Raw genomic sequence first — 25927 nt, 5'->3', positions numbered from 1 at the left:
CACCCAACTCAAGCTGCACTTCAACACAAATGAAGAGTTATTATAAATGAAGAGAAATGAAGTAGTAAACCTGTGTCTGGACTGAACCAATTTAGGCTGCATGTAAACACTCTCAGGACCTAATGCCCCTGTATTTAAGTTACAGTATTTAAGATTTTCCTCCATGATTTGTTGCTTTTGAATGTGGTATAATATGGAACAAAGTAATCAATTTCAAGAAATCTCTCCACATAGAAAACAAGCATGTCAGAGAGAGGGGTTCTGGGCATGTGAAAATATTTCTGCCTACCCTTCTTAACTGATATTTTAAGTTCTCCAAAGGCCCTGTGGAGAAAGATCAGAAATGGAGCAGGGTTGAGAAACTTATGACCTTCCAGATGTTGCTGGAGTCAAACTCCCATCAGGCCCAACCAGCATGGCCGATGGGAGTCATAGATCCAATCATTATTCTCCCCCTGCACATCTATGTCATGTTCAAACACATCCCTAACTCGTATGAGATTTTTAAAAAGTTTCCTTACATTCATCCTCCTCTCCACACTGACAGTCTTTGATCCGGTGAATAGTGTGCACATTAGAGCAGAATGGAGCTTCATTCTGGTTTTCACAGTTACAGTACGACTCTCCAGTTACAGGGATTGCTGTGGGTATGGAAGGCAAAAGAGAAGGAAATTCTGGCTCTGAATCAGAGTCGCTGTGCTGCCCAGAAGAAAGAAAAACAAACTATTAGAATGCTCTTTCATTAAAAAAAATGCTCAGAACCAACCCGTCTTTTTCCATTCCCATGGATTTCTCTTCTCAACAGAAATGCTATTTTTAAGCTAAGTTCTTTTTATTTTTACATATACTCTCTGAAGTCAATGTTGTCCAATTTCACTGGTATAAATGAATCCTTGCCAGACTTTAAAGATTACTGAAAAGAATTACTGAAGTGTGACTGAAGTGGAAGAGCTTAGCTCTGTGTAGCCTCTGTTGAAGCTGCACACTCTCAACTGATCATTCGGGAGCGAAGCAGAAGCAGCAGCCACAATAATATGGCAAGAGACGCCGATATGACACCTGCTTATCTATATAAAAACCCAGAGAGTAGGAAGAACTGCAGGCTTTTCTGTTGTCTCTCTCACTCCACCTTCCTTTAGCTCTTATACTTTCTTCCTCTGGGGAATTGACAAAAGGTAAGAGACCCATTGATACTAGTGACTATTGGAAGCCATACACTGCTTTAGTGAGGAAAGTTTAGCTCTTAAAAAGACTGGCTGGAGAGTGTAGCAGGATACCATAGCATAAAATCAAGTAGGGATGGTCTTTTATTGCTTTAGGCTGCATCCCCATACCCACTTACATGGGACTAAGTTGCACTAAACTCGATGGGACTTCTAAATAGGCATGTATAAGATTGCACTGTTACTTCCTTAACCTACACTCTTTGCACTGAGTCTTGTGTGCTTTTAACTAACTTCCCAGTTTGTTTTGGTTACAAAACAGTCAGTAGTCCCTCTTAGTGGTTCAGCCTTACCCTACAGCAGTGCAATTTCAAACCTCGATTTTCAAACATCAGCCTGCTCCTTTGAGGAGAAAGAGGGGTGTGAGGGAGGCAGGTACAGACGACATCAGAGCCTACTCCAGTCAGACTGCCCCCACTCCCAATTTTACATGTTTTTTCCTACATCTTAGTACTTTAAAATTGTAAACCGCCTTGGAAGCCTTAATACAAAGGTGGTACAGGCAAACACCAATTTGCACAGGGGTTGCATTCCTGCCCCCCCCCTGCACATTGGCAGAGCACACAGAAGCCCGTCCCACCCCTTCACGCCCATTCTACCCTCTTCCTAGTCCAAAACAATCCACATGTCAGTGGTCGCGCATCAGTTGAATGCGCTCAAAGTGGTCATCACCTGTATATAAACACAAGGAATAATTTTATTAAATAAACTAGCTGGGGGCTCAGGCCATGTTCCTTCCCTGCTTTGTTATTCAAGTACTTCTCAAATGGAGATCTCAGCTGAATCTGAGTATTGTGAACAAAAAGAACATACACTCTGCAACCAAGCTCTGGGTGCACCCAAATCTGAAAACATCAACGGATGAAGTAAACAGACTCCATCTAGCACAAAATAAACTTTCATGTGGTTTACCACACATGCTGGTTTAATTCAATTCCGGTGGGAGTGGGAGCGGGAATAGTGCCAACTTACTTCTCTCACCCAGATGAGAAAAAAATGGAATGTAGATAAATTTAAGCTCCCTGCTATGTTTATGGATTCAGTGCTCATGAAAGTTTAGCTCATTGGGCAAAGCTATTACTAGTCAAAAATCCAAAACACATGCCAACAGTCGATTTTCCCACTCAGACAAACAATCAACTATCCAGATGGCACTGGGTCTTAAGAAGGCTGTTCTGCACTATCATACCTGCCCATCAGAATCAGACGACCAGCTAAGGGATCCAGAGGGCACTGCTACTGTCCTTGAATCTGCATCACGGCGTACTCCACTCAGGACATAGTGCCAGGCTCTGCTGTTGCGCATACGGCGTGCCATGGCGTGTTTGGAGAGGTAATCTGGAAAGCAAGGAGAGATGTCGTTCAAGCCAACCCTTCCTACTTTGCTATTAACCAAACAAGAACAAGAATCCTTCCTTCAGACAGAAATTGTTTATTGTTTATTATTTATAGCCTTTAACATGTATTAAGTGATGTCCAGGCCCTGCCTGCAGGCTTATAATCTAATGAAGAAAGGCAAAGTAAATGAAGAGAAGGGATAGTAAGCAGCTATATGCAGTATACAGGGAAGATCTGTGGTCAAATCCCCACTCATCCATAAAGCTTACTGATTCTAGGGCAGTCATTGTCTTGCAGACGTAAACCTCTCGCAGAACTGCTGCAAGGAAACATATGCACAACTCTGAGTTTTTTGCAGGGAGGAGGGAAATGTAGCAACAACAAAAATGCTAGGGGAAGTCAACAGAAACAAAGGTAATCTGCTGTACTAGTGATGCCTTAAAACCAATTTTTCAACCCTGGAATTAATAACTATCGGAATAATTCTGTACAAATGCATAATACAGACCATATGAGAGCAAATAGCTACATATTATAAAAGAGCCTGAACAGAGAAGGAGGCATGAGAGCCTGGAGAGAGGAGGAAGGCAGAAAGAGAATATCATATCAGGCACTCTAAGTCTTAGACAGATTCACTTATCCATCACAGCAGTCATGTATGTACTCTCTCCCGCACCCCCACCCCCGCAGTTCAGACTTTGAAAATGTCATTTCATATAGTTTTCCACTTCTCTTCCCAGTTCCCATCCGCCCTACCATGGCCTCTTTCTTGAGTCCATTTGTTTTATGTTTTTAAAGTTTGATTTTTTAAATTGCGAGTTTTCATAATGGAAGCATTGTACAATGACTAAGATCATTGAAAACCAAGTCCAAATCCTCACTTCACTGGGAATCTCCTCAGATGACCTTGAGCAAGTCGTGCTTTCAAGTCTGATCTACTGAGGGGGGCAAATGACCATGTGTGTTTCCCTAAGCTCTCTGGACAAATCAATATAGTGCTGTATACTACTTTGGAGATGGGGTGGACACTGCAGTCAAGAAGAGGATACAGTACAGTACAAGTGAAAATATTTCACTGAAAACGAGAGATATCCAACAGTAGAGACCAGCAAGAACCTTCCTTATCCTCCTTTATGTAAATATCAAGAGTTTTAACCAAATACATATTTGCTACACTGCAGCTGATTCCAATCATTCTACTGTATACAGAGAAGTTACAGGCCACAAACTTAATGTTTTGAAACATCTCCCAACAGGCAATACTTACAGTACTTGCTTACATGTGACCAAAGCCTTCCTGCCCTATTATTCACCCCCAGGCTACAGGAGTTTATGAAAATCAGGGTTAAAACTGCACCCCAAGGCTAAACCAGAAATAAGGACCACTGACTCTATATTGTAACAGATAAATTAAGTGCTTTATTGAGGCACAATACCCAAGACAATTATGAATTATGGTGCTGGAGGAGACTCTTGAGAGTCCCATGGACTGCAAGAAGATCAAACCTGTCCATTCTTAAGGAAATCAGCCCTGAGTGCTCACTGGAAAGACAGATCCTGAATCTGAGGCTCCAGTACTTTGGCCACCTCATGAGAAGAGAAGAATCCTTGGAAAAGACCCTGATGTTGGGAAAGATTGAGGGCACAAGGAGAAGGGGACGACAGAGGACAAGATGGTTGGACAGTGTTCTTGAAACCACGAACAGGAGTCTGACCAAAACTGTGGGAGGCAGTGGAAGACAGGAGTGCCTGGCGTGCTCTGGTCCATGGGGTCACGAAGAGTCGGACACGACTAAACGACTAAACAACAACCCAAGACAAGCACAGTGGATAAGCAGTGTTAGAAATTAGCGAGGTGCCAGGCATGTTTTGCTACTGGCACAGGTCCAGTTGTGACCACATAGAGATCTCTGGATGCCAGGTTGGTGAATGACATCTCCATCTGGCTGGCCCCTCCAGTTTTCTTAAGAAAAGCAGAAGAGCTTATTTATTGCATTTATATCCCACCATTTTCTCCAAGGAGCACATGGCTCACCCCCCTCAGTTAATCTCTACAAGCTTTATGATTGAGTGGGGATTTGAACCCTGACCTCCCAGGTTCTAGTCCAACCACTATCTGGCTTCCTATAATACTTCTGCTATGGGGCAGCTATATAAAGTAAGCAAATTGTTGTTGTTGTTGTTGCCATTACAGGGGGGAAATAGTGCCCATCTGAGCTTCCAAGGGGGTATGCAAGAAAAGAGGTTGTCATTTAGATACTTTATTCAGCAGGGCTCTTACAATCCAAATGTTTTGCAATGACTTTGCAGGAAGAGGTCCTGAAAGGTGCCCCAGAAGATAAGCATTCATCTAACGGCCCCTATTTCAGAACTGCCCAACCCAGGCATCATGTAAAGAACACCAGGATAGGCATAATGCGATTAAGGCCACTTGGCTCAGTGATCAAATGAGCCACTCCAGGCAGCTCAGCAGGTCAACAACTGAGCTGCCTTGTGAGGAAAAAGATTACTCCAAATGAACTTTACACTCAAAGGAGCAGCTATAACAAGCTAAGTATGGGATAAAGAGGAGCATGAACAGAAAACAAACTGAAAACACACCAAGACACAGCTGGGGAAAATCAAGAGCACTGAAGCAAAGGCAGATCCTTTAACTGTTTAAAAAAAAGAGGATTGCTTCCTTCCACTGTAGAATGAGCCTATAATGATGCCATAAGGAGAGTGTTCCAGTGCAAAATCCACTAGGGCCAGAAAGCAGTGCACTGATTCAACAGCAAACATGCATTCATATAATATATGCTTAGGCCAAAGGTTTTCAACCTTTTTGAGTCCACGGCTCCCTTGACCAACTACATCACCCCTTGCCTGCAGAGCCAGCAGCCCCTCACCCATTTTTGAGGCTGCCTCAGCTTCTGGCAACCAGCACCCTTCTGGCCAGCTCCAGAGGCACCATTTGCCTGAGGAGCTTGTAGCCAGGGCTGCTGCAACAAACAGCCACACAAGCCTTTGGGAGGCAGAGACGCAAGAGGGCATGAAAGGAGGGAGGGAAGGAAAGAAAGAGGGGCAGAGGTCAGTGTTGCCTGTGGCACCCCTGACCATCATTCAAGGCACCCCGGGGTGCCATGGCACACTGACTGAAAACCACTGGCTGAGGCATACAGAGTTACAATCCACACTAGCTAGAAAAAGAGGAAGTCTAGATGGCTGTAACCAGAGTGACTCTCATATGTAACAGAGGAGTGGTTATCACCAGCTTACAGTCCCAGAAAGCTAAAGGAAAGGCTAGGCTCCTAAAGCACCCACAAGACTCAGTAAGCACTATGTAATGTGACCATAGAACAAAGTTATCAATTATGAATTCATAATCAATTATCAGTTTTCTTCTTAGATATACTCTTGCATAAAAGTATCCTAACTTTTATTTCTTTAATAAATAGTATTAAATAATCACAGCATTAAACTATCAAGTGGAAAGAAAAGGTCACATAGTATGTAATGACAACCGTCACTACTCAAAGATGGCAATGATATCCCATAAAGCAGAAGCGACTTTGCATCACTTACTTTCTAACACACACAGGTAGAAAATCACATTTAAATTATGTGCCCGATCAGTAATTAAATTTGCATCTTCTCTGTATCTCAGCACATAAAGGACAAGGAGACACATATGAAAGTCACCCTGGAAGCCACTAACCTTAACTAAGCAGGGATTTGAAGCAGGTCTCTCTGATCCCAATCCAACTTTATATGCAACTGTACTGCACTGCCTCAAGACAGAATGCTATCACAGAGGTGAGCCAAAGCACACAGGTAATTCAGCCCCACAGGATAGAATGAACTATGTTGTCCATATAGAGTTGGGATTTTATCCTAGTTCAAGTCCCACCATTTGTCATGAATCCATTGTGAAACCAGGCTCTCCAAGAACAGAACCACATTATATGCAACAATTACCGCATATGCATTTCAGATGTGCTAATATTTGGCACAGGAAATTCTTAAGTACAAAACGAAATACAGGTGCCTGACCCAATACCCACATTCATGCTTCTGGTAGCCCCAACAAAACTGTGGATACCAGATGCACCTATATTTATGAGTCCTGCTTGATGCATTTGCAGCTATGCACTCACTGCAAACACAACTGCTGCTGCATTCAGTATGGGGTCTCTCTTAATTCAGACACGTCCTGTGAGGCACGGCTGCTGTGTTTCAGATCCCCATGAGAGGCTGTACAACAGTGCCTTGCAGATTTAAAGTAAAACTTAACAGTAAAGCCTCAAAAACTGTCCATACCCAAAGGTAACTGCTGCTCACATAATACGACTTTCCAATCCCCCTCCATCCACATTCCTCAAAACTGGGGCAATTGTACCTACATTCACCCCTCCCACAACAGTTTCCTTTCCCCACATACACAAGAAAACTCCTGTTTATCTACAGCATCTCCTCCCCTACATCCATATGGCACCCAAAGCCCCCTTCCACCTACTACAGTGGTACCTCGGTTTAAGAACAGTCCTGTTTAAGAATGATTTAGTTTACAAACTCCGCAAAACTGGAAATAGTGTCCCACTTTGAGAACTTTACCTCTGTCTAAGAACGGAATCCAAATGGTGGAAGGGCACCGGCGGCAGGAGGCCTCATAAGGGAAAGCGCGCCTCGGGTTAAGAATGGTTTCGGTTTCAGAATGGACTTCCAGAACAGATTAAGTTCGTAAACCAAGGTACCACTGTACTTAAACATATTACAAGTACACATTATCCCTCTAAATGCAGCATAATGTATAACCTTGCAAGTACTTATTGGTGGACGCCAACCCCTTGGTTTCACGCAATGTGGCCATCTACATTTTACAGGCCCTGAAACTCAGGGCCACCTTTTTGGCTAACTTGCCCAGCCCTAGTCCTATGTAAATTCCTGTTATACTCACAGTCGACACGTCTTGCTTTGCCTTTTACCCTACCAGTCGCATTCAGCTGGATTTTATATTTAACGTTATAATTGTATTGGTTGTATTCTATGTTGTTGTGCGACAGTTGCCTGTTTGATCTTTTACATGTGCTATGGCTATATGGCTAATGCAATAAACTTTTGATTTAATTTGCCACCCGCAATTGGCACAAGCATACATAAAGCCCTAAGAAGGCAGACTACAGTCTCACATGATCTCTCTCTTTTTTCTTTTGGACTAAAATGCACATGGCCCACTGACATCTTACATTTACAAAGTACACATACTCTGGTTCCTTTCACCAAACGCCTAACCAACCTGTATTTTTATTTTTTTTAATTTCACTAAAAATATTTCTATGCACCTTTCTAAAGTGCCTCAAAGTAGCTTACATAGACCGGTAAATGCAAGTTAAGAAAATACGAAATCAAGCAAACTACTGGTTTTCAAGATGTGTATGTGCATTGTATTTTAGATCACTGCTTTTTAGAGCAGTGTTTAGCTTTTCATATGTACTCTTTTTTTGTATTCTTAATCTCATGAAAATTGTTCTTAAAAGGCTATGGGTAGAACATGGTACACATAATAAAGTGAATTACTTATAAGAGATAAACAACCCAAGAAAAACACACTACAAACAGAGTAGCCAGAAAGGACCAACCAAATAGAAAAAGAGTACCTTGCAGGCACCTCTAGAGGCTGACATAGTGTATGGGTGTGTGGCAAAAAGGATCCTCCTACTTACTGCAGGGCTGGGGGATCTGTGGCCCTCCAGATATTGCTGGACTCCAGCTCCCATGATCTTTGACTATACAGTACTAGCTGGGGCTGATGGGAGTTTGGAGTCCAACATGATCTGCGGGGCTAAAGGTTCTCCATCTCAACCGTACAGAATTACACTTTTAAAGAGTTGTGATGTGGTTTGCCGACCACTGGACTAGATGAACTTTAAGGTCTCCCCCCTCCAACTGTACAATTCTATAATTCTTGCACTGACTCACTGCCTCTCGGCCAAGCGCCCAATAAATGCCTCGTAAGTTGGGGGCGGGTCGGGTCAATGAGACCAGTGTCCAACTTTACCCAGCGTCCTTTGCGAGAACTCCCAGCAGCCACTGGGAGGGGTCCCGCCAGCAACTGGCCAACGGTCCGCTAGTGGCCTCAGAAGTTCTTTCTCAACCGAGCTGTAGGCCGCAGGTTGGGCTTACCTCGCACCGCCCCCCCATACATACACATACGCCCCGTTCTCCTCAGCCGCGAACACCCGCCATGGCCTACCTCAGCCGTCCAGCCACAGAGCCGCTCCCCTCCTCCTCCTCTCCCGGCCCCTCAGAAGCAAGCGAGCGAGCGCGCCTCCCTCCGCTCCACATCAGCAGGCGCCGCACCCCGGCCTCCTTCCCACAGGCGAGATATAAACAATCCACGCTGCGCGCGCCCACCTCGGCCGCGCCCATTGGCGGCTCGGCTCGGCTCCCTCCCCTCCCTCCACGTCCGTTTCCTACCTGCGTCACTCCTCCTCTTGCTCCTCCCGCCCCCAACGAAAGGGAGAGGGCGGGGGAACGGCATCATCTTCCTGTCTTCTGATTGGACGCTTCCCTTGCTCAGCGCCCGGCATAGCGCTCAAGTCGCACGCGCAGTAAGTCCGGCGTGATGACGCCAGGGACCCTTTTCCATCTCATAGGCTTAAGGGGGGCAAACCCAGTTCCTCCCTCTTGAACAAGGCGGTGGAGATTTTCTGAATCAATTAAAAAAAAGAGAGAGAAGGCGGTCTCCGAGATATAATTGGCAGAGAAGGAAGAGGAGTGCTGCCTCATAGGACGTGAGGCAGCCGAAGAGTCCCTGGTGACCTTCTATTGGTTAAAGTTTACGTCACTCAGTCTTGGACGGAACAAAGGCGGGCAACGTGGTCCCCCAGCTGCCGCTTCATTGGTCAAGATTGATGTCACTCGAGAGAGGACGGGCAAAGCAACTCCCAGTTGTCTGTTCATTCGTCAAGGTACATGTCAATCACCTGACGAAGTCGGAAGTGGTGAGGAATTGCTGAAGCAACATGGAGGAAGCCACAGAGGGTGAGTGATTGATGGGCTTTTTAAGGCATAGTCGTTGGGGAAGGTGATTGGATGTTAACTAGGCTTCTTGTACTTTTTGACATCTGTGGAGAAGCAGATGTTCAACAACAATGGGATAAACTGCGCTTGTCAGATGACTATCTGCTGTTAAACCACAGGAACTTTTCCCAAAGAAATAAGAGCAATGATGTTAAACCTGCCCTCCAGACGTTGCTGGATTACAGCTTTCTTCCTTAGTTGAGGCTAATGACAGTTGTGCTGGTGCAAAAGAGAGAGGGGTGGGGGATGTGCTAAGATCCAAGTTTGGAGCAAGTGCTCTTCAATGAGAAAACCCCAGCAGAGGTTTAAAGCCACTAAATATACAGCAAAGTAAAGCAGGGAAATACAGGTTGTTAGATCTTTAAAATATGTGGCGAAACCCAGCCAGATGGGCAGGATATAAATAAATTATTGTTATTGTTATGTCTCTCCAAGTGAGTTCTAAAATGTCCCCTTTAAAAGTTTCTTGCTAAAGTTTCCCTCTTACCCCAGCATAAGAAGAAGACTACATGTTTGGTAAGTTTTTTAAAAACTCTTCAAAGATCAGGTTCATGTGCATTTCCATACATCAGTCAGAAAAGTTGCACAGGCAATACAACTTAGCTTAGTTACAAAGTGGTGAAAGTTCCAGCTCAAACCTCTTCACATGCTGAGCTTCTCAGGTAGACTGTGTACAACAAGAGGCTTTATTACCTATTTTCCCAAGGCGGGCGGAAGGAAGCCTGGCAGGACAGCTTACTCTACCACTGATCAAAGTTGCCACTGTGCATTTTCCTCGTTTCAGAGCCACATATAAAATGAAGAGTTATGGTTCATATTCAACTTCCTGTTGATTTGGTGTGTGAGAAACAGTTGGCCCTCCAGACGTTGCTAAACTTCCAACTCACATCAGCCCCAGCAAGCATAGCCAATGACCATGGATGATGGGAGTTGTAGTTCAGCAACATCTGGAGAGTCTCTCTGCTTCCCATCTCTCCTTTCCATAGCTGCCAAGTTTTCCCTTTTCTCGCGAGGAAGCCTATTCAGCATAAGGGAAAATCCCTTAAAAAAGGGGATAACTTGGCAGCTATGCTCCTTTCCCCAGAGTTTTTGCAGCCCTGCTAGCACAGTTGCTTCAACCATCTTTCCATGAACACTGCACTCACAATCTCCTTTATCATTTTGCTTGTTCAGGCACAATATTCAAGTTGGCCTGTGTTTCACCTATTTATTTCTGAAGGTGCCTTTATAACTGAGCACTAGGTTGTTAACTTGCCTTGTTCTCAGCTGGTAATTGCCATGACGAGATTGACATTGAGTACTACCATGTAGCAGGTCAGATCACTTGGATTTTAAGAGCTCCCCCGTGTCTCATTATTTGACTGCATCTGTATGTGTTTACTAACAACAATGCACATATATCCAGCAAAGCTATGTGATATAGTTAATTTCTTACTGCCATGTTTTCCACGCCAAATTTTACTGCATAATTAATACCAATACACTTGGCATTGAAAACTGAACACTAATACTGTTGTTGTTGTTTAGTCGTTTAGTTGTGTCCGACTCTTCGTGACCCCATGGATACTAGATTGGACTAATTTGCTTTTTGGTGACTGTCCCAAAGCACATATACCAGTGGTTAGGAACCTATGGCCTCCAGAGGTTGGTGCACTCCCAACTCCCACCAGCCCTCACCAAAATGACTGATGGTTAGGGATGATGGGGGGGGGCAAAGGTTCCCCACCCTGACATATACTTCACATGTGCTAAAATTAATCTGAACAATTTTCAATGCTTTAAATTGTAAGTCCTTAATTCAGTAAGTGCATGCTATTGAAATGTCATGTCTTAAAACATTTAAAGTATCCAATAAAAATTATTTACAAAAGGTTCTTGTATCAGGATGGGAGAAAGAGAGGCCAGTGTCCAGTTGTGTACAGCAGAGGAAGGTGTGCTCTGCAGAAGTGTGTGGGGTGGGGGGAGAAGTGCAGGCTGGGGGAGTGGGCAGGGCAGGACCCCCCCCCAATATTTTGTTCAAGTTAGCACCTATGAATGCAAGATTTGAATGTTGGCAGAAGGACTTGCCTTTGGCGTGCAGTGCTTTTCAGAAGCTTAGGCCTTGCATTGTACACTGTGGAGGGACAAATGGGGATCTGCCCTGCCAAACTCTGTCTGCTGTCAAACAGCCCACAGTACCCCTGCCTTCTTACATGTAACCAGCCCAGGTGGACAGCACTGCTAGTCAGCTTCCTCAGCCTTGATCTCCATGTTGCTATTGTAGAACTCAGCAGGGAGGAGGATGGGGACCAAAGAGGAATTAGTTGATCCTGCCTGTCATTGTTTTATTCTATTATTCTGTTAAATGCAGGGCACAGTATTCCAAGTCAGTTCAGTTTAGGACATTGTGGTATATGATATGGGAAATGGACATTAGATAACAAATAAGTTGAGAGATTTGGGGGGGGGGGATAAATCAATAAAAACCCAACTTAATTAAAACCCAACAAATAACATACTATGAAAACTATCATTATTTCAGTTTCCACTTTTGGTTTTTATAACTATTAGTCATAATGAAATAAAGCATATAGAAATAAAATTTAAATAATCAAGCTTTCCCAGTAGACTTTTTACATTTACTATATAAAATTATCCCTGCAACGGGGTGTGCTCCCGTTGTTCGGTCCCAGCTCCTGCCCACCTAGCGGTTCGAAAGCACATCAAAGTGCAAGTAGATAAATAGGGACCGCTCCGGCAGGAAGGTAAATGGCATTTCCGTGCGCTGTTGTGGTTCACCAGAAGCAGCTTTGTCATGCTGGCCACATGACCCGGAAGCTGTCTGCGGACAAACGCCGGCTCCCTCGGCCTATGGAGCGAGATGGGCGCCAGAACCCCACAGTCGGACACGACTGGACCTGATGGTCAGGGGCCCCTTTACCTTTTATAAAACAGGTAGCAACTGTTTTCACTTCTTTATTATTCCTTTCGAAAAGGGGGGGGGTATTAACACACTAGCCATTTGATAATACCGTATTTTTTAAATCATATGGTTAAGTGTAACAGTGACCAACAGTACAATTCTATGCATATTTATTCAGATGTTTTATGGTGTTCATTGATGCTCGCTTCCACGAAAGTGTACGTAAGACTTGCAGTCTAAGAGCCTCAGGGATGAATGAGGAAGTTCCTGTTTCCATCCTTATCTGCCATGAACTCTCTCATTGTCTTTGCATCCGCAATAAGGGGATAATACTTGCCTAAGTTCCAAGACTGAAGGATTATTGAAATTCTGTATATATTATATATCACTCTTATCATCATTATATAAAGTTAAGAGAATTAAAGTGTAAAAATGACTTATTTTTGTGTGGAACGACTCAATTTTACAGATATATTCTCCTAATTGATTGGAGTGTTAAGTCTCTAACTTGGGAGATTCATGTTCAGCTATAAACGTTACTCGATAAATCTTGACCAGTCAATGTCTTTCAGCCTAACCTACTTCACAAAGCTGTTGTGAGGGGAGAAGTCTATTATAGATAATAGATGTGACAAGACAGCTATGTTTGAGGTGGAAGCACAGGCCAGAGAGGTGATTAATAGCTGGAGTTTTGTAACTGAGGGATTAAGAATTTCAAATTTATAGAGTTAATCAATACATTATTTGACAAAAGAAAGGAATGTGACATTAGTACGTGAGTAGTTCAAGAATGGACCTATAATTACCGGTATATTGTCCTTTTAATTACCCACTCATAATTATCTTGTCCCTTTAATTACCTGCACATTATTTATTTACTGGTGCATTGTCCAAATATTTATTGACATCCTTATATTACTAATATAAGTAACCATAAGAATAAGCCTTAGATTGTGGGTTGTATCCAACTAAGTCCTACTCAAAGTAGACCCAACAAAAGTGAATGAATGGTCATGGCCATTCATTTCAGTGGTCTACTCTGAGTAGGGCTAGCATTGGCTACAACCCTATTTATTTTATTTTAAAAAGTATTTCTATACCATCATATCATAAGATATCAAGGCACTGTACACTGTTAAAACATCATTTAAAGAAATAAAAATACTGTGTGTGCTCATTTTAAACCATGATGATAGATTTATAACGAACACTGTATTATATACAAATAACAATATAAGTTGTGTAATATTTGTGTGTGTGTGTTTGTTTAAAGATATAGGGATCATGTTTCCCACCATCGCTCCTTAAAGGAAAAATGGGATAAAAATTAGATAGAGGGATGCAATCTTAATTTTGTAGCTTGGGCAAACTGATCTTTGCTACTCAATTACTACCACAGCCACGTTCCCTCTTTCTTGTCTTTTCACCAATAAGAAAGCTAAATGCCATCCAGAACACTCTCTCTGTGGATGACAACTGACAAGCAAGCTTCTAATATTCAACATGACCTCATGCCTTTCTCAATAAATATTGATATTTTAATATTAATAGCCATTTTAGCAGTAGGAAAGGGGGAAAGATCACCCCAGTGTTACCTTTCGTGGACTTCCTAATGACATCTGCCAAGGTCATGGTTGGCTCCATCTCCAAGGAATCTTGTTGCTTCGATTGATTTTGATCCCCCACAGGCTGCCAAGAATTCTCTTCCTCAGTATCCATCTTTGAATATCCTTTTAAATGTCCGAAATTCTCTGCTGAGGAGATAAGTGTCTTCTGCTTCTGATACGGTTGGGGAACTTAAGCCTTATTAAGATGTTCCTTCAGCCTAGCTGTGTGAGAGGGTGCAGGAAATTCCTGGGTGACTCAAGTTGTCCATCCTTATTCACCTTTTTGCCTCCCGAGTCTATGATCACTTAATGGCTGTGTTTACATTTTACAATGGGAGACATCCTGGATGGCTTTGTTACTACAGGAGCCAGTGACTGAGGTGTCCTGGAATTCTAATCGCTATGGAATTTGGCTGCCAACTGTCATAAGCCAAAATGCCACAACTAGCTAGTGCAAGTGGAGGTCTGAATTGAGAGAATTGCTAATACAAATGGGGGGGAAATGTGTTGGGTGCTTTGATGAATTTGCAATTCATAACAGATTTTGGCTTCAAATAGTGTGGGAAGCTGTACATTAAACACTTACGGTAATCAAGGGAGAAAATAAAAAGGTGGTTTTTGTGGCAATGTATGCAGTTTCATACATTGAAATCTTACTTTGAAGTAATGTCCATGGAAATCAGCAGAATATGTTTAAGATTGTTTATTGTCTTGTTCTTTTTTTAACCTACTTTTGTTGTTTTTAAATATCCACATTTTATTTTTAAAGCAACCTGCAGCGTTCATTTCTAAGCATTTTATAGAGAAACCATGTTGGTTTTAATGTATCAAGATGTGGGTTGTTTGCTTGGCTGTAAGTCGCTTTGGGCTGCCTTGGGAAAGGCTAAGCAACTACCTGTAACAAATTTAACAGATAGTAAATACATGACCACAGAGCTCACTCTGTCCTCAATCGGCTGTATTGCATACCGGTATTTCTCCCACTTTAGAGTTTTCCCATATACTGTGTGTGTGTGTGTGTTGTACTTTTGCAAACTTGGGTTCCTCCGCACCCTCATCCCTCACCTGCCAAATACCTTCCTTTTGTGCCTGACAGGTGCCATTAAGCAACCTCACTTGCAACCAGAACATTGGAAATCAGACGGAATGATAACCGTTTTCTCACCCTGGTACTCTTGTCCCTTACAGATGGAGGTAACCTGGCTGGGGTCCAGCACATTGTCGTGGTGCTATCGGGGAAGGGGGGCGTAGGGAAGAGCACCATCTCAACAGAGCTGGCTTTGGCTCTGCATCACACTGGGAAAAAGGTATGTACCATGTGGCATAGTGGTTAGAGCACTGGATTGTTATTCATTTCGTTTCTATTCGCTTTATAGTTTTTTGGGGGGGGCCTTAAAGTGGTTTACAACCTACATTAAAACATCAAATAAAACAATCCAGAATCAAACATCAATGAAGAAAGTCAAGTATGCATTCAAAGCAACATAGTTAAGAGGAAACTAAAATATTATCTTAAAGATTTCAAAATAAAACTTTACAAAGGAGGTCAACTACAGTGGGACTTTGACTTACGAGCTATTCGACATCCGACGTTTTCAAGTTATGAGCGGAAAAAGTGGCCGCACGCTTCCGATTTTCCCGACATCTGAACGGAAAACCCGTTCGCGGCTAGATGCGGTTTCCTCGACTTACGAGTTTTTAGATGCGATTTCCTTGACTTACGAATTTTTTTGTTTCCAATGCATTCCTATGGGAAACTACTTACGAAGTTTCCGACCTACGAATGTGCATTCGGAATGGATTAAATTTGTGAGTCAAGGTCCCGCTGTACAAGGATGCACATTTAAAGCAGCAAAGTGAACAACGACAAAGTTTTCTTAAACATTTCAAAAGAAAACATTACTAAAGGAAGTCAAATATAGAATGCACATTTAAAACAGCGTAATCAAAAAGAGAATAAAATATTATCATAAGCATAGAACATGTCTGTTGCTGTTGCTGCCAGCCTCAGCTTTTGCAGCTGGAATCAGGCAAACAAATCAGGCAAACAAATCTAGGCAAGTATGCCTTAATTTAATATTACGTACTCATCTCTTGTTGTTTTTTTTTCAATACTCAGAAGTATTTGAAACAATATTTGGGGACAGGAGGAATCTATAACAGTGCGGTTAATGTGGTCTAAAAGTTGTAGTCTAGCAAAGCTGGAGCTTTACACGCAAATTGGTTTTAGGTTTGGGTTTTAGGTTTCCCCCCCAGAATAACTAGAAATATCTAAGAACATGACCACTCGGCAGTATATGCCTGTGTACATTGTTTACATCTCAAGAAGCAAAAAACTAAGGCCCTCAAAACTGTAACGTTAATTGGAGCTTGTTCCCACCCCCCAGGCCAAGAAATTAAATTAGCTGTATTTTCTGGGGTGCAGGGAGTTAATTACACCATTGAAATGACTCAGTGTTACTAGTATTTTATCCACTCCTTATGTTGCATGTTTGAAGGGAAGTGGGAGAGCCCATGGAGTATGGGGTCAGGGAGTTGGAAGACAGAAGAGAATTAGAGTTGGTAAATGGAAACTTTGGTTGGAGGAAGAGGGACAAAGGGGATTAACTGTGTGGGATTGGGTTTAGAGCAGGCATCCCCAAACTTCGGCCCTCCAGGTGTTTTGGCCTACAACTCCCATGATCCCTAGCTAACAGGACCAGTGGTCAGGGAAGATGGGAATTGTAGTCCAAAACATCTGGAGGGCCGAAGTTTGGGGATGCCTGGTTTAGAGTTTCAGGTTCTCCCCTTCATGGGGTCCCCATTACGTGAGGGGTATGGGCCAGACTGTGCTCTTTGACCCTCCCCTTCTATTGAGTTCCCAATGGCCCACCTCTTCATTCTTCCAGGTGTTTAGGCAATGGGGGGGGGGGAGATTCAGGGGGAGTCTGCTGTACTCCTGTCAGCTCCCTGGGTGGGCCGTTGGGAACTGGTTGAAGTCAGAGGCCCCAGCGAGCACGTCCTTCCATGTGCGACAGGAAATGAGTGGACAGGGCTGTGTTCTCATTCATTGCAGACTTTGGGTCACCGCGCACTGGTTTTCATGGGTCCTCAAATAAACACTAGGCACAACAACAAGAATCCACCGACAGCATATGAATCAATCTGGTTAACCCGATCCAAACAAAACCCACGCACACACACACCCCACTCACACACAAAATCATATCTCACTACAGCCAACCAAAGACAAGCAGTCACACCCTAGGCCACCCCCAACCTCTCTCACTACCAAGGAAATACAACAAGCAAACAGTAAGAGAACCCACACAAGTGACGCTGACACAAAACCCCACATATACACTAAGTAGAAGAATAGAAGCATTACCACCCAACCCCACTCACCATTCCCCCCATCTCCCCCTTTTCCCCTCTTTTCTTTTCTTCCTAACCTAACACTTTATGTATCACTACTGCCTCACAACAAATGAAACCGATCTGTAGAAAACGCAACTTGAAAAAAAGAGACAATGCACATATTTTTGTAAACTAAGAAATCTTTAATACAAATATATATTTTTAAAACAACACCACTGGGCAATTTCACTGGGTAAATTGTTGCTGAAATCCACACTTAAAATGATTTGAACACCAGCTCCGATACCAAACACCTACGCAGTGCTGTTAGCACGGTAAGACAGCAACACTGTTTAACATTAATTTTTACACACACACCCAAAGGAGGTAAGCATTTAAATTTACTGTATGTGCCTGGGTGCTCCATAGGGAGAGTCACCTGGAGGGGAAAAAGTTAATTATATCCCTGAAACTGCCTACAAAACCTTACAGGTTTGTATCCATTCATTATGTTACTAATGAATGTTTACGAAACTGTGTTTTTTAGATATGGAAGTGGAAAAATCTAGCAGTGGGATAAAATTCCATGATGGAAAATTTTTGCCTCCATCACGTTGCTGATTGGTAGTGCTCTTTCTTCCCTCCCCTCCCTGTCTGACTTGCTCCCTCCCCAGAGGCCCATGTGGCTTGACCGTGGCATGGCCTGCTTGGAAATGAATTTCCCCAGGACTATCCGGGGAGATAGGAGGCTAAGGAGAGAGTCCATGGTGAGGACAGGTAAGGCCTCCATGTGGGACTGTAACCCAGTGAAACATCAGAGGTTCAGTCCATGGGTAATCCCAGGTTCAAATCCCCTCCCCATGGTCTCATTTGAGAAAGAGCTCAGAAGAGATGGAGCCGAACCCTTGAGAAAAAGGTTGCAACGTTTGGCGATGTGACATAATAGTTGCAGGTTTGATCCCCATATGGGACAGCTGCATTGCAGGGGATTGGGCTAGATCAGGCATCCCCAAACTTTGGCCCTCCAGATGTTTTGGACTATAATTCCCATCTTCCCTGACCACTGGTCCTGTTATCTAGGGATCATGGGAGTTGTAGGCCAAAACATCTGGAGGGCCGCAGTTTGGGGATGCCTGGGCTAGATGATCCACAGGGTCCCTTCCAACTCCACAATTCTATGACTATGATGTGTATGAAATCATGCATCACATAGAAAAGTGAATAGGGAAACATTTTTCTCCCTCATGACACTAGAACCAGATGTTCCCCTTCCCCAGCCCTTAGTGCGCTGCCCATTCATGGACCGCTTTGTCCTGGATGCCTAGAAGGCTGTTGACCCATCAGAAATGGAGGAGGCTCAACGGGAATGGGAGGTAGGAGGGGTTTCTGGTGATCAGCTGACTAATGAGCTGCTTCCAGCAAGCGCCATTTCCTGGTTTTGTAGGCATGCTGGCCACATGACCTGGAAGCTGTCTGCGGACAAACGCCGGCTCCCTCGGCCTATAGAGCGAGATGAGCGCCGCAACCCGAGTCAGACACAACTGGACCTGATGGTCAGGGGCACCTTTACCTTTACCTTTTACATATGGCTGTACTGATCTGAGCTGATCTGCACATCTTGAATGCCAGAGTAGGTAACACACACACACACACACACACACACACACACACACACACACCAGCCTGGGGACCTAATCCAGCCTCCCCTCCCTACCCAAAAAGCAAACATTTTAGTCCTCCAAGACCACACCAATTTTCGCAGGGAGCAAGGGTAGGGGGGTTAAAGTATAGGTAAGAGTCATGAGGGAGGCACAGCAGTTTTCATCCCAGGCCAGCACCCTGATGTGGAGGCAAATCACCCCCTTCCTGGTCATCAGCGCTGCTATACTGAAGGACTTGGTTGCTTACCATTGCAGAATGGTACGGATAGAATTCAACTTTATCCCTTCCTGCAGTTTTCACCTACTTTTCCTCGGCCTGCTATGCCATGTCCAGAGAAAGGTTTTATATGCTGGGCTTGCAAGTTGCTTTTTTTTTTTTTTTACTGAACTGGGCCTCCCCATTTGTCTTCCAAATGCAGGTTGGGATCCTGGACGTAGACCTCTGTGGCCCCAGCATCCCACGCATGCTCAATGTGCAGGACCGAGATGTTCACCAGTGCGACGGTGGCTGGGTGCCGGTCTTTGTCGACCAAGACAAAAGCATTGCCGTCATGTCCATTGGCTTCCTTCTGGAAAAGCCAGACGATGCCGTAATATGGAGAGGACCAAAGAAAAATGGTATGGAAGATACAAATGTTTACTTACCCGCGTGCCCCTGTTAGTAATATTTGGCCTAAGCCAGTCGGTCTTGGGGACAACCACCTTTTGAACTCAGTTGCCTGGTGGTTTATTGTCTCCCCCACCCCCCCTGGGCAGCAAAGCAAGTGACCTATTTGCAAATGGGTAGCACATGCCCCTGTTTCCAAGTGTGCCGGCTACAATGAGTAAGAATCTCCAGCAGGCAACAGTGCTCCAAGTTAGCTCTTCGCACTCTGAACATGCCCTGGGAGGTACAGTTCTGCCGTGTTGTTTTTCCTTCATGGCCTCTTGTTCCGTGCATCCAGCCGGCAGTTCCCAGCTCCTGCGGGAGGACAGAGGACTAGCACAGGGTTTACATGGGCGGCAAGTGACTTGGGTGAACCTAAAGGAGTGTCACCATCGTCCTTCTGAATCCCTTCAAAATACCTGCGTGGGGCCATGTGCTCAGAAAATACATGCTATTTCGTCCTCGCCTTTCTGCATGGCACCCCAGGGGCAGCTCGCAACCATAATCAAGAAACGGCGACAAACAAAATAAGAGCAGGGGAAAACAGTCAATTAGAAACAACAACAGCAACACAGCTGCCAATTTAAAACAAGTATCAACAAAGGAAACTTGATTAAATTGCAGGTCAGTTTTTTAAAAGGGATTGCCCTGTTAGTTCTCCGTTGCAAGGGAGTTCCAGAGTTTGAACACAGCCATTAAGAGGCCTACTCTCGAGTCTCCTCCTGTCCAGTGCAAACGAGCCTCTGATATCGGTGGGGCATAAACAAGTGCATCTTTGGAAGATCTTTAGATTTGGGCAGGTTTGTATGGACGGGGTCTGCAGATAGCAATGTCATGTACAGCTGGTGGATTCACCGGAAGAAGTTAGCAGACACCCCCATTACCTCCGCCCATTTCCTGTCTTCATCCAGGACAGAGGTATGTGGGGGGCCTGCTCCTGTCACCTCGGAGTTATTGTGTGAATTGTGTCTGTGTGGGTCCTCCAATGCTAGTCCTACTTGGAGCAGAACCATAGAAATGAATGGACATGACTAACTCGGGTTCATTCATTTCAGTGGGGCTACTCTCAGTAGAACTTAGTTGGATGCAGTCCAATATATTTTTCCATTCTATACTTCTTTATAGCTTTGATCAAACAGTTTGTCTCCGATGTCGCCTGGGGAGAACTTGACTTCTTGATTGTGGATACACCCCCTGGCACATCCGATGAGCATATCTCCACCGTAGAATCCCTTCGGCCTTATAAGCCTCTTGGGGCAATTCTTGTTACAACACCGCAGGTACAGATGATTTCTCTTTTTTTCTCGTCTTTTAATTTCTTGGATTTTCCTGCAATTTTTAATTTAAAAGAAAATATTAATGCACCTGTACAAAAGTGACAAATAATAGGAACAAAGCAACTATAATAATAATAGCTACACACACGTGCACACACAGTTAAGTACACACCTACAAATCTTTAAACTGGAAGTGTCTATAATCGAAACTTAAGGGGCATCTAAATAAATTTTATAAAATATATGTGTAGCTTTTTGAAAGCTCTAGATTGAAAGTGCCAACTTGCACTATAATTTGTGTGAATTCATCATAAAGTATAAATGTGGACTTGGTTCTGACTCTGTATGTAATATGAGCCAAACCATGTATTAGTGCAAATAAACCAGCGGGTGAGTTCCTGGAGCGAATTCCTCGCTCGCTCCTGCTGCTGCCCTGTTCCTTGGAGCGAAAAGCTGAACAATGACTTGACCCCATATAGCAGGGCAGCAGCAGGACCAGGAGATGAGGCAGGAATGGTTGCTCTGTGCCTATGATCTTCACACTGGGAACCACACTGGCTGTTTGCACTAAACCATGGTTTGTCATAGCATTCATTGCAAACTGGATATTTGTGTCTCTAGAATTCACTAAATTCCCCCTAAATTTATCCCCTTTTTAACCATTGTTCTTAGTTCTCATAAAATATGTTATTTCAGCTTTGGTTCCCTATCTTAGCTATCTATTTTCTCATGTTACATACTTCTAGGTAGTTTCCAACATAAGTCGCTTGGGGTGATACTGATTATAGCATCAGAGTTATTGCTTTTTTGAGGTTCTGGGCTATTCTCTCCGACGTTGCCCTTCAGCATTCTGCTGGGCACATTGAATCACCATGACTTTCAGATGAACACAAATTTTATTTGAGAATCCTGAAAATATTGGCTTTACTGTAATCATTTTATATAGGGGAGGCAGAATCAATGTGCTCTAGTCTAGGCGTTATTTCTCAAAAGCAATTTCTGTAGCCGTGTATGGACACCAGGGGGTGCTCTTATAACCACAAGACACGTTTTTGGGGTAAAGTTTCTCCCCTGCGCTACAGTTGGCTTGTATAATACAGTTCTCAGCATCTATTGCATAGATTAGTTATCAACTACCTGTCCATCATGACAACACAGCTCTTAGTTTTTTTAAAACATAGGGTTTGACAGCCACATCCATTGTAGCACAGTAGTACAGGATTTGCTCTGCGTGCAGAAGGTCCCAGGTCTATTCCCTGGCATCTGCAGGGAGAACCAGGAAAGACACTTTCCTGAAACCCTGCAGAGTTGCTGCCAGTCAGAGTGGACAATACTGAGCCAGATGGACCTGTGGTCTGTGTGGGCATGAGGCAGGTTCCTATGTCCAAACCAACCATGCATCCAACTCAACTTTCAGCTTCCAAGGAAATTGCTGCTAAATGCTCGCTGGTGCATCTGACAGCTTTGGATCAAAGAACCAATGCAGCTTAAGCGACTTGGTATGAGGCAGCTTCCAGTATCGTATGAAAATTCTCTACAGTTTTGAGATTTGCTTTGAAAATAACACATTTGCGGCCACTGAGGAGGTTGCTCACTTTGCCAGACCTGTTTGTCTATTGCTCAGCTTTGCTTCCTGCTGCTTCCTATTACCACCGTGTTACTCAAGATTTATCTCCTTTCTTCAGGCTGTTTCTGTGGGGGACGTGAGGCGAGAGCTGACCTTCTGCAAGAAGACAGGTTTACGGGTCCTTGGGATCGTGGAGAACATGAGCGGCTTCGTCTGCCCGCACTGTTTGGTAAGAGCCAGAGGCTGAGTTAAGCTCAGCATGCGCAAATTTATTAAGAGCTGAGATTGGTGGCCATTGGAGTGATTTTTTAAAAAACCTGGTTGCAGGTGCAAGTTTAGGGTTGTGTCCTCTGGTGGAGCTTCTACAAGCATTTCTGCTTTTCCAGGGGAAATAATTGCTAATGCCTTATGGCATGATATTTGTGAGAGAGAGAGCTGACATTTCATGAGTCTTTTTCTTTTTGGAAAGTAAATACCAGGTGCAGGGTGGAAAACCAGTTAGGACTCCCGACACTGTGATCCTAAAGGAAATTCCTCCTGCTGATGCATTTTTGCCCAAGTGGGAAGCTTCTGTTGCTCAGATAGCATCCTTTAGACCAGGCATCCCCAAACTACGGCCCTCCAGATGGTTTTGGCCTACAACTCCCATGATCCCTAGCTAACAGGACCAGTGGTCAGAGATGATGGGATTTGTAGTCCAAAATATCTGGAGGGCCAAAGTTTGGGGATGTCTGCTTTAGACGTTCCTGGTATCAAGAGAAGCTTTGAGTGTGGGGATCTTCATCGGGAGCACAGCATTAAGAGGAAGGGAGCATTAGGGCAAACTGCTTGGCACCACAGCAGAAAACATTCTCCCCTCCTCTTTCCCTTCCTCTTGACCAGAAGGTGGGAAACGTCTTGGGTTAGGCTGCCCCAATAAGAAGTGAGTTGAGGGCATTCACATATACCTGATAGCTCGACAGCTGTAGTCCATGCATCAGTAACCTTGAGACTGGATTACCGCAATGCACTCATGTGGGGCTGCCCTTAGGCTTGGTTGAGAAGTTGCAGCGTGGTGCTGAATGTAGTGGCCAGAACTCTCATGGGGACAGCTGACAGACAACATTGCTAAAACATCAGCACTGGCTGCCAAGCCAGGTTCAATTCACGAAGCCCTGAGCAACTTAGGTCCAGGGTACCTCAGGGACTGGCCTAATCCAGCCTGCTGGTCAGTTTAATCTGACCCCTGTGGCAGTTTATTTCCTGGGGTAAAATTCTTTAAAAAACAACCCTCAACAACTTCAACCCTAGAAAAGGCTAACAACTTTGGTCAGCCCTTGTGGCCCTTCACTTCATCAAATCTGGCCCTCTTTGAAAAAAGTTTGGAAACCACTGTGAGTCAGTAGGTGCCTTCTGTTTCTGTTTGCCTTCTGTTTAAATGCCTTTCCTATGCTGCCAGGCAAATTAAGAAAAAAATATTTCCATAATAGTTAATTGATTGTCTCTGGTTTTAAATTTTCACATTTTTATTTTAAATAGATATTATTGTAAACTGCTTTGCTGTTTTTACGATGTAGTGGTATATAAATACGTATTTATATGAATTAATTTATTTACCTTTCCTCCAGAATTTCCTCCCTACTTTTCCTCTAGAATTAAGCTTCCTCTTCTGTTCTAGGAATGCACCAATGTCTTTTCCAAAGGAGGTGGACAGGAGCTGGCCAAGCATGCCGAGGTCCCATTCCTAGGTGAGTTTATCCGGAGTACCCTCTAGGAGAGCATTAAAAGTTGTAATGATTGTTTTCTTGTGACTTTGATATCCACAAAACACTTCAAATACGGTTAAGAAAGACCCCGGCCATAAGGCTGTGTCAGTCTGGACCTTGACAGGGGGCATCACAGGACAGATCCAAAGCAAAGGAGGACAGAGCTGTGATAGATGGAGTCAGCTGTAGGAGCCAGCTAGAGGAACCACTCTGAGAAAACTGAGTTGATGATTGAATACTCAAATTCCGCTTCTCCTGCAACCACATTGAGCTCAAAGCAGGTCACAATGATGGCAGTAACATTAAAATTAGCAAACATTACAGTGATTATAATCATCTCAACAGCTCCATAAGGCAAAAAGAACCCACCCCACCCCAAAACAAATTAATCAAACAATTAATTTCAATTCAGTACGAACTCAGAGTGATTCAAAGTGTCAGAAACGGCTGCTGAGCCCTGCGCCAGATGACTCACATCCTCTGCCAAGGGGCTTCCTCTCCCACTGTAGCAGCAGAATCTTTCACAGTTTTAGTCTCAACTTTCACCCTCGAGGAAAAAAAATGATCTCTTAGCTGGATACAACCCCAAGAGCAGCTGGGACAGGGAACCTGTGACCCAGTTGTTGGACTGCCATCAGCCCAAGCCAGCATGGAGCTTGGTCAGGGATCACGGGAGATGTAACCCCACAGCCTTTGAAGGGCCCACAAGCTCCCCATCCCTGTACTTTAGAGCTTCATTGCTGGTCAGTATACAGCTGTTGTCAGGTAGGATGGGAGGCAGGAGAGCCTTCCCGTCTTTCCTCTTTTCACCTTCTCTCCCTCTTCCCTCTTAAATCTCTCCTGCCTTCTTGCAACAGGATGCGTGCCTCTGGACCCCCAGCTCAGCCAGAGCTTGGAACAAGGCAGAGACTTCCTCCAGGAATTTCCCAAGAGCCTGGCGTTCCCTGCGCTCGCCGACATCGCCCGGCAGATCTTGGCTGGGGCGTCCGCTTGCAGCTCCTGAAACGGAAGCACAGGCTGGAATCGACAGGCACCCAGCATCTTCCTCGTCGCACCAAGAGAAGCGAGAGAAGCTGGCCAGGAAATGGGGCGGCTTTTGAGAAGGCTCAACAAGGCAGGGGGAGCCTTTTCGGAAAGCGACGGACTCAGGGGGGCTAGATTTGGGCAGAACACAGCATTTGCCTTCTGTATGAGTGACTGCAGTGTCTGCCTTGGAACGATCCACCTATTGGTGGGTTTGTTTGTTTTTAGCCCTTTGTTCAGTTTTTCCAAGGCCAAGATCTCGACCAGATGGTGTTTCTGCTCCCTTCCTCGGGCAGGACAAATGAGAAGTTTACACACACACACAAAAAGCAGAGAAGTACCAGCAGGACGCTGGCACTCTGGTGCTCCCTGCCTTCCACCTTCCTGCGCTGAAGCCTTGTGAACTCAGTTCAACATGTGCTGGGTGATGCAGCAGTCCTCGTGAAAGCCTCCGCCAGCAGTTTCTTGACTGCTCTGCAGAATTCAATTGCAAGTCGGTCATCTTGAGCAACCCACATCCAATAAATCATATTTGCTGCA

The 25927-nt window shown here is 44.3% G+C and overlaps 2 protein-coding genes across 4 annotated transcripts in view; one reads left to right on the top strand and one right to left on the bottom strand.

Annotated features, from left to right (window-relative positions):
* Nucleotides 1-14532, bottom strand: part of SPSB3 (splA/ryanodine receptor domain and SOCS box containing 3) — a 20470-nt gene extending 5938 nt beyond the window's left edge. Inside the window, exons 1-3 of one of the 3 annotated variants that reach the window (XM_088656552.1) lie at nucleotides 14121-14532; nucleotides 2413-2561; nucleotides 522-699 (exon numbers count right to left, since the gene is read on the bottom strand). In XM_088656552.1, the coding sequence (XP_088512678.1) occupies nucleotides 522-699; nucleotides 2413-2561; nucleotides 14121-14244 (451 nt within the window). In that variant the 5' untranslated portion in view covers nucleotides 14245-14532. Of the gene's footprint in view, nucleotides 1-521; nucleotides 700-2412; nucleotides 2562-8793; nucleotides 9375-14120 lie in introns of those variants that run through there. The other 2 variants (XM_035130715.3, XM_035130716.3) reach the window with 2 other exon arrangements.
* Nucleotides 9532-25927, top strand: NUBP2 (NUBP iron-sulfur cluster assembly factor 2, cytosolic). The gene is made up of 7 exons (XM_035130717.3): nucleotides 9532-9584; nucleotides 15321-15439; nucleotides 19549-19747; nucleotides 20901-21055; nucleotides 22738-22848; nucleotides 24277-24346; nucleotides 25222-25927. The coding sequence occupies exons 1-7, from the start codon at nucleotides 9566-9568 to the stop codon at nucleotides 25365-25367; spliced, it is 819 nt and encodes a 272-aa protein (XP_034986608.2). The 5' UTR covers nucleotides 9532-9565; the 3' UTR covers nucleotides 25368-25927.

The sequence above is a fragment of the Zootoca vivipara genome, chromosome 13, assembly GCF_965207765.1.
Source record: "Zootoca vivipara chromosome 13, rZooViv2.hap1.1, whole genome shotgun sequence".
Classification (NCBI taxonomy): Eukaryota; Metazoa; Chordata; class Lepidosauria; order Squamata; family Lacertidae; genus Zootoca; species Zootoca vivipara.
Note: the sequence above shows the minus strand (reverse complement) of the source record. Positions and strands in the feature narration are given on the sequence as shown.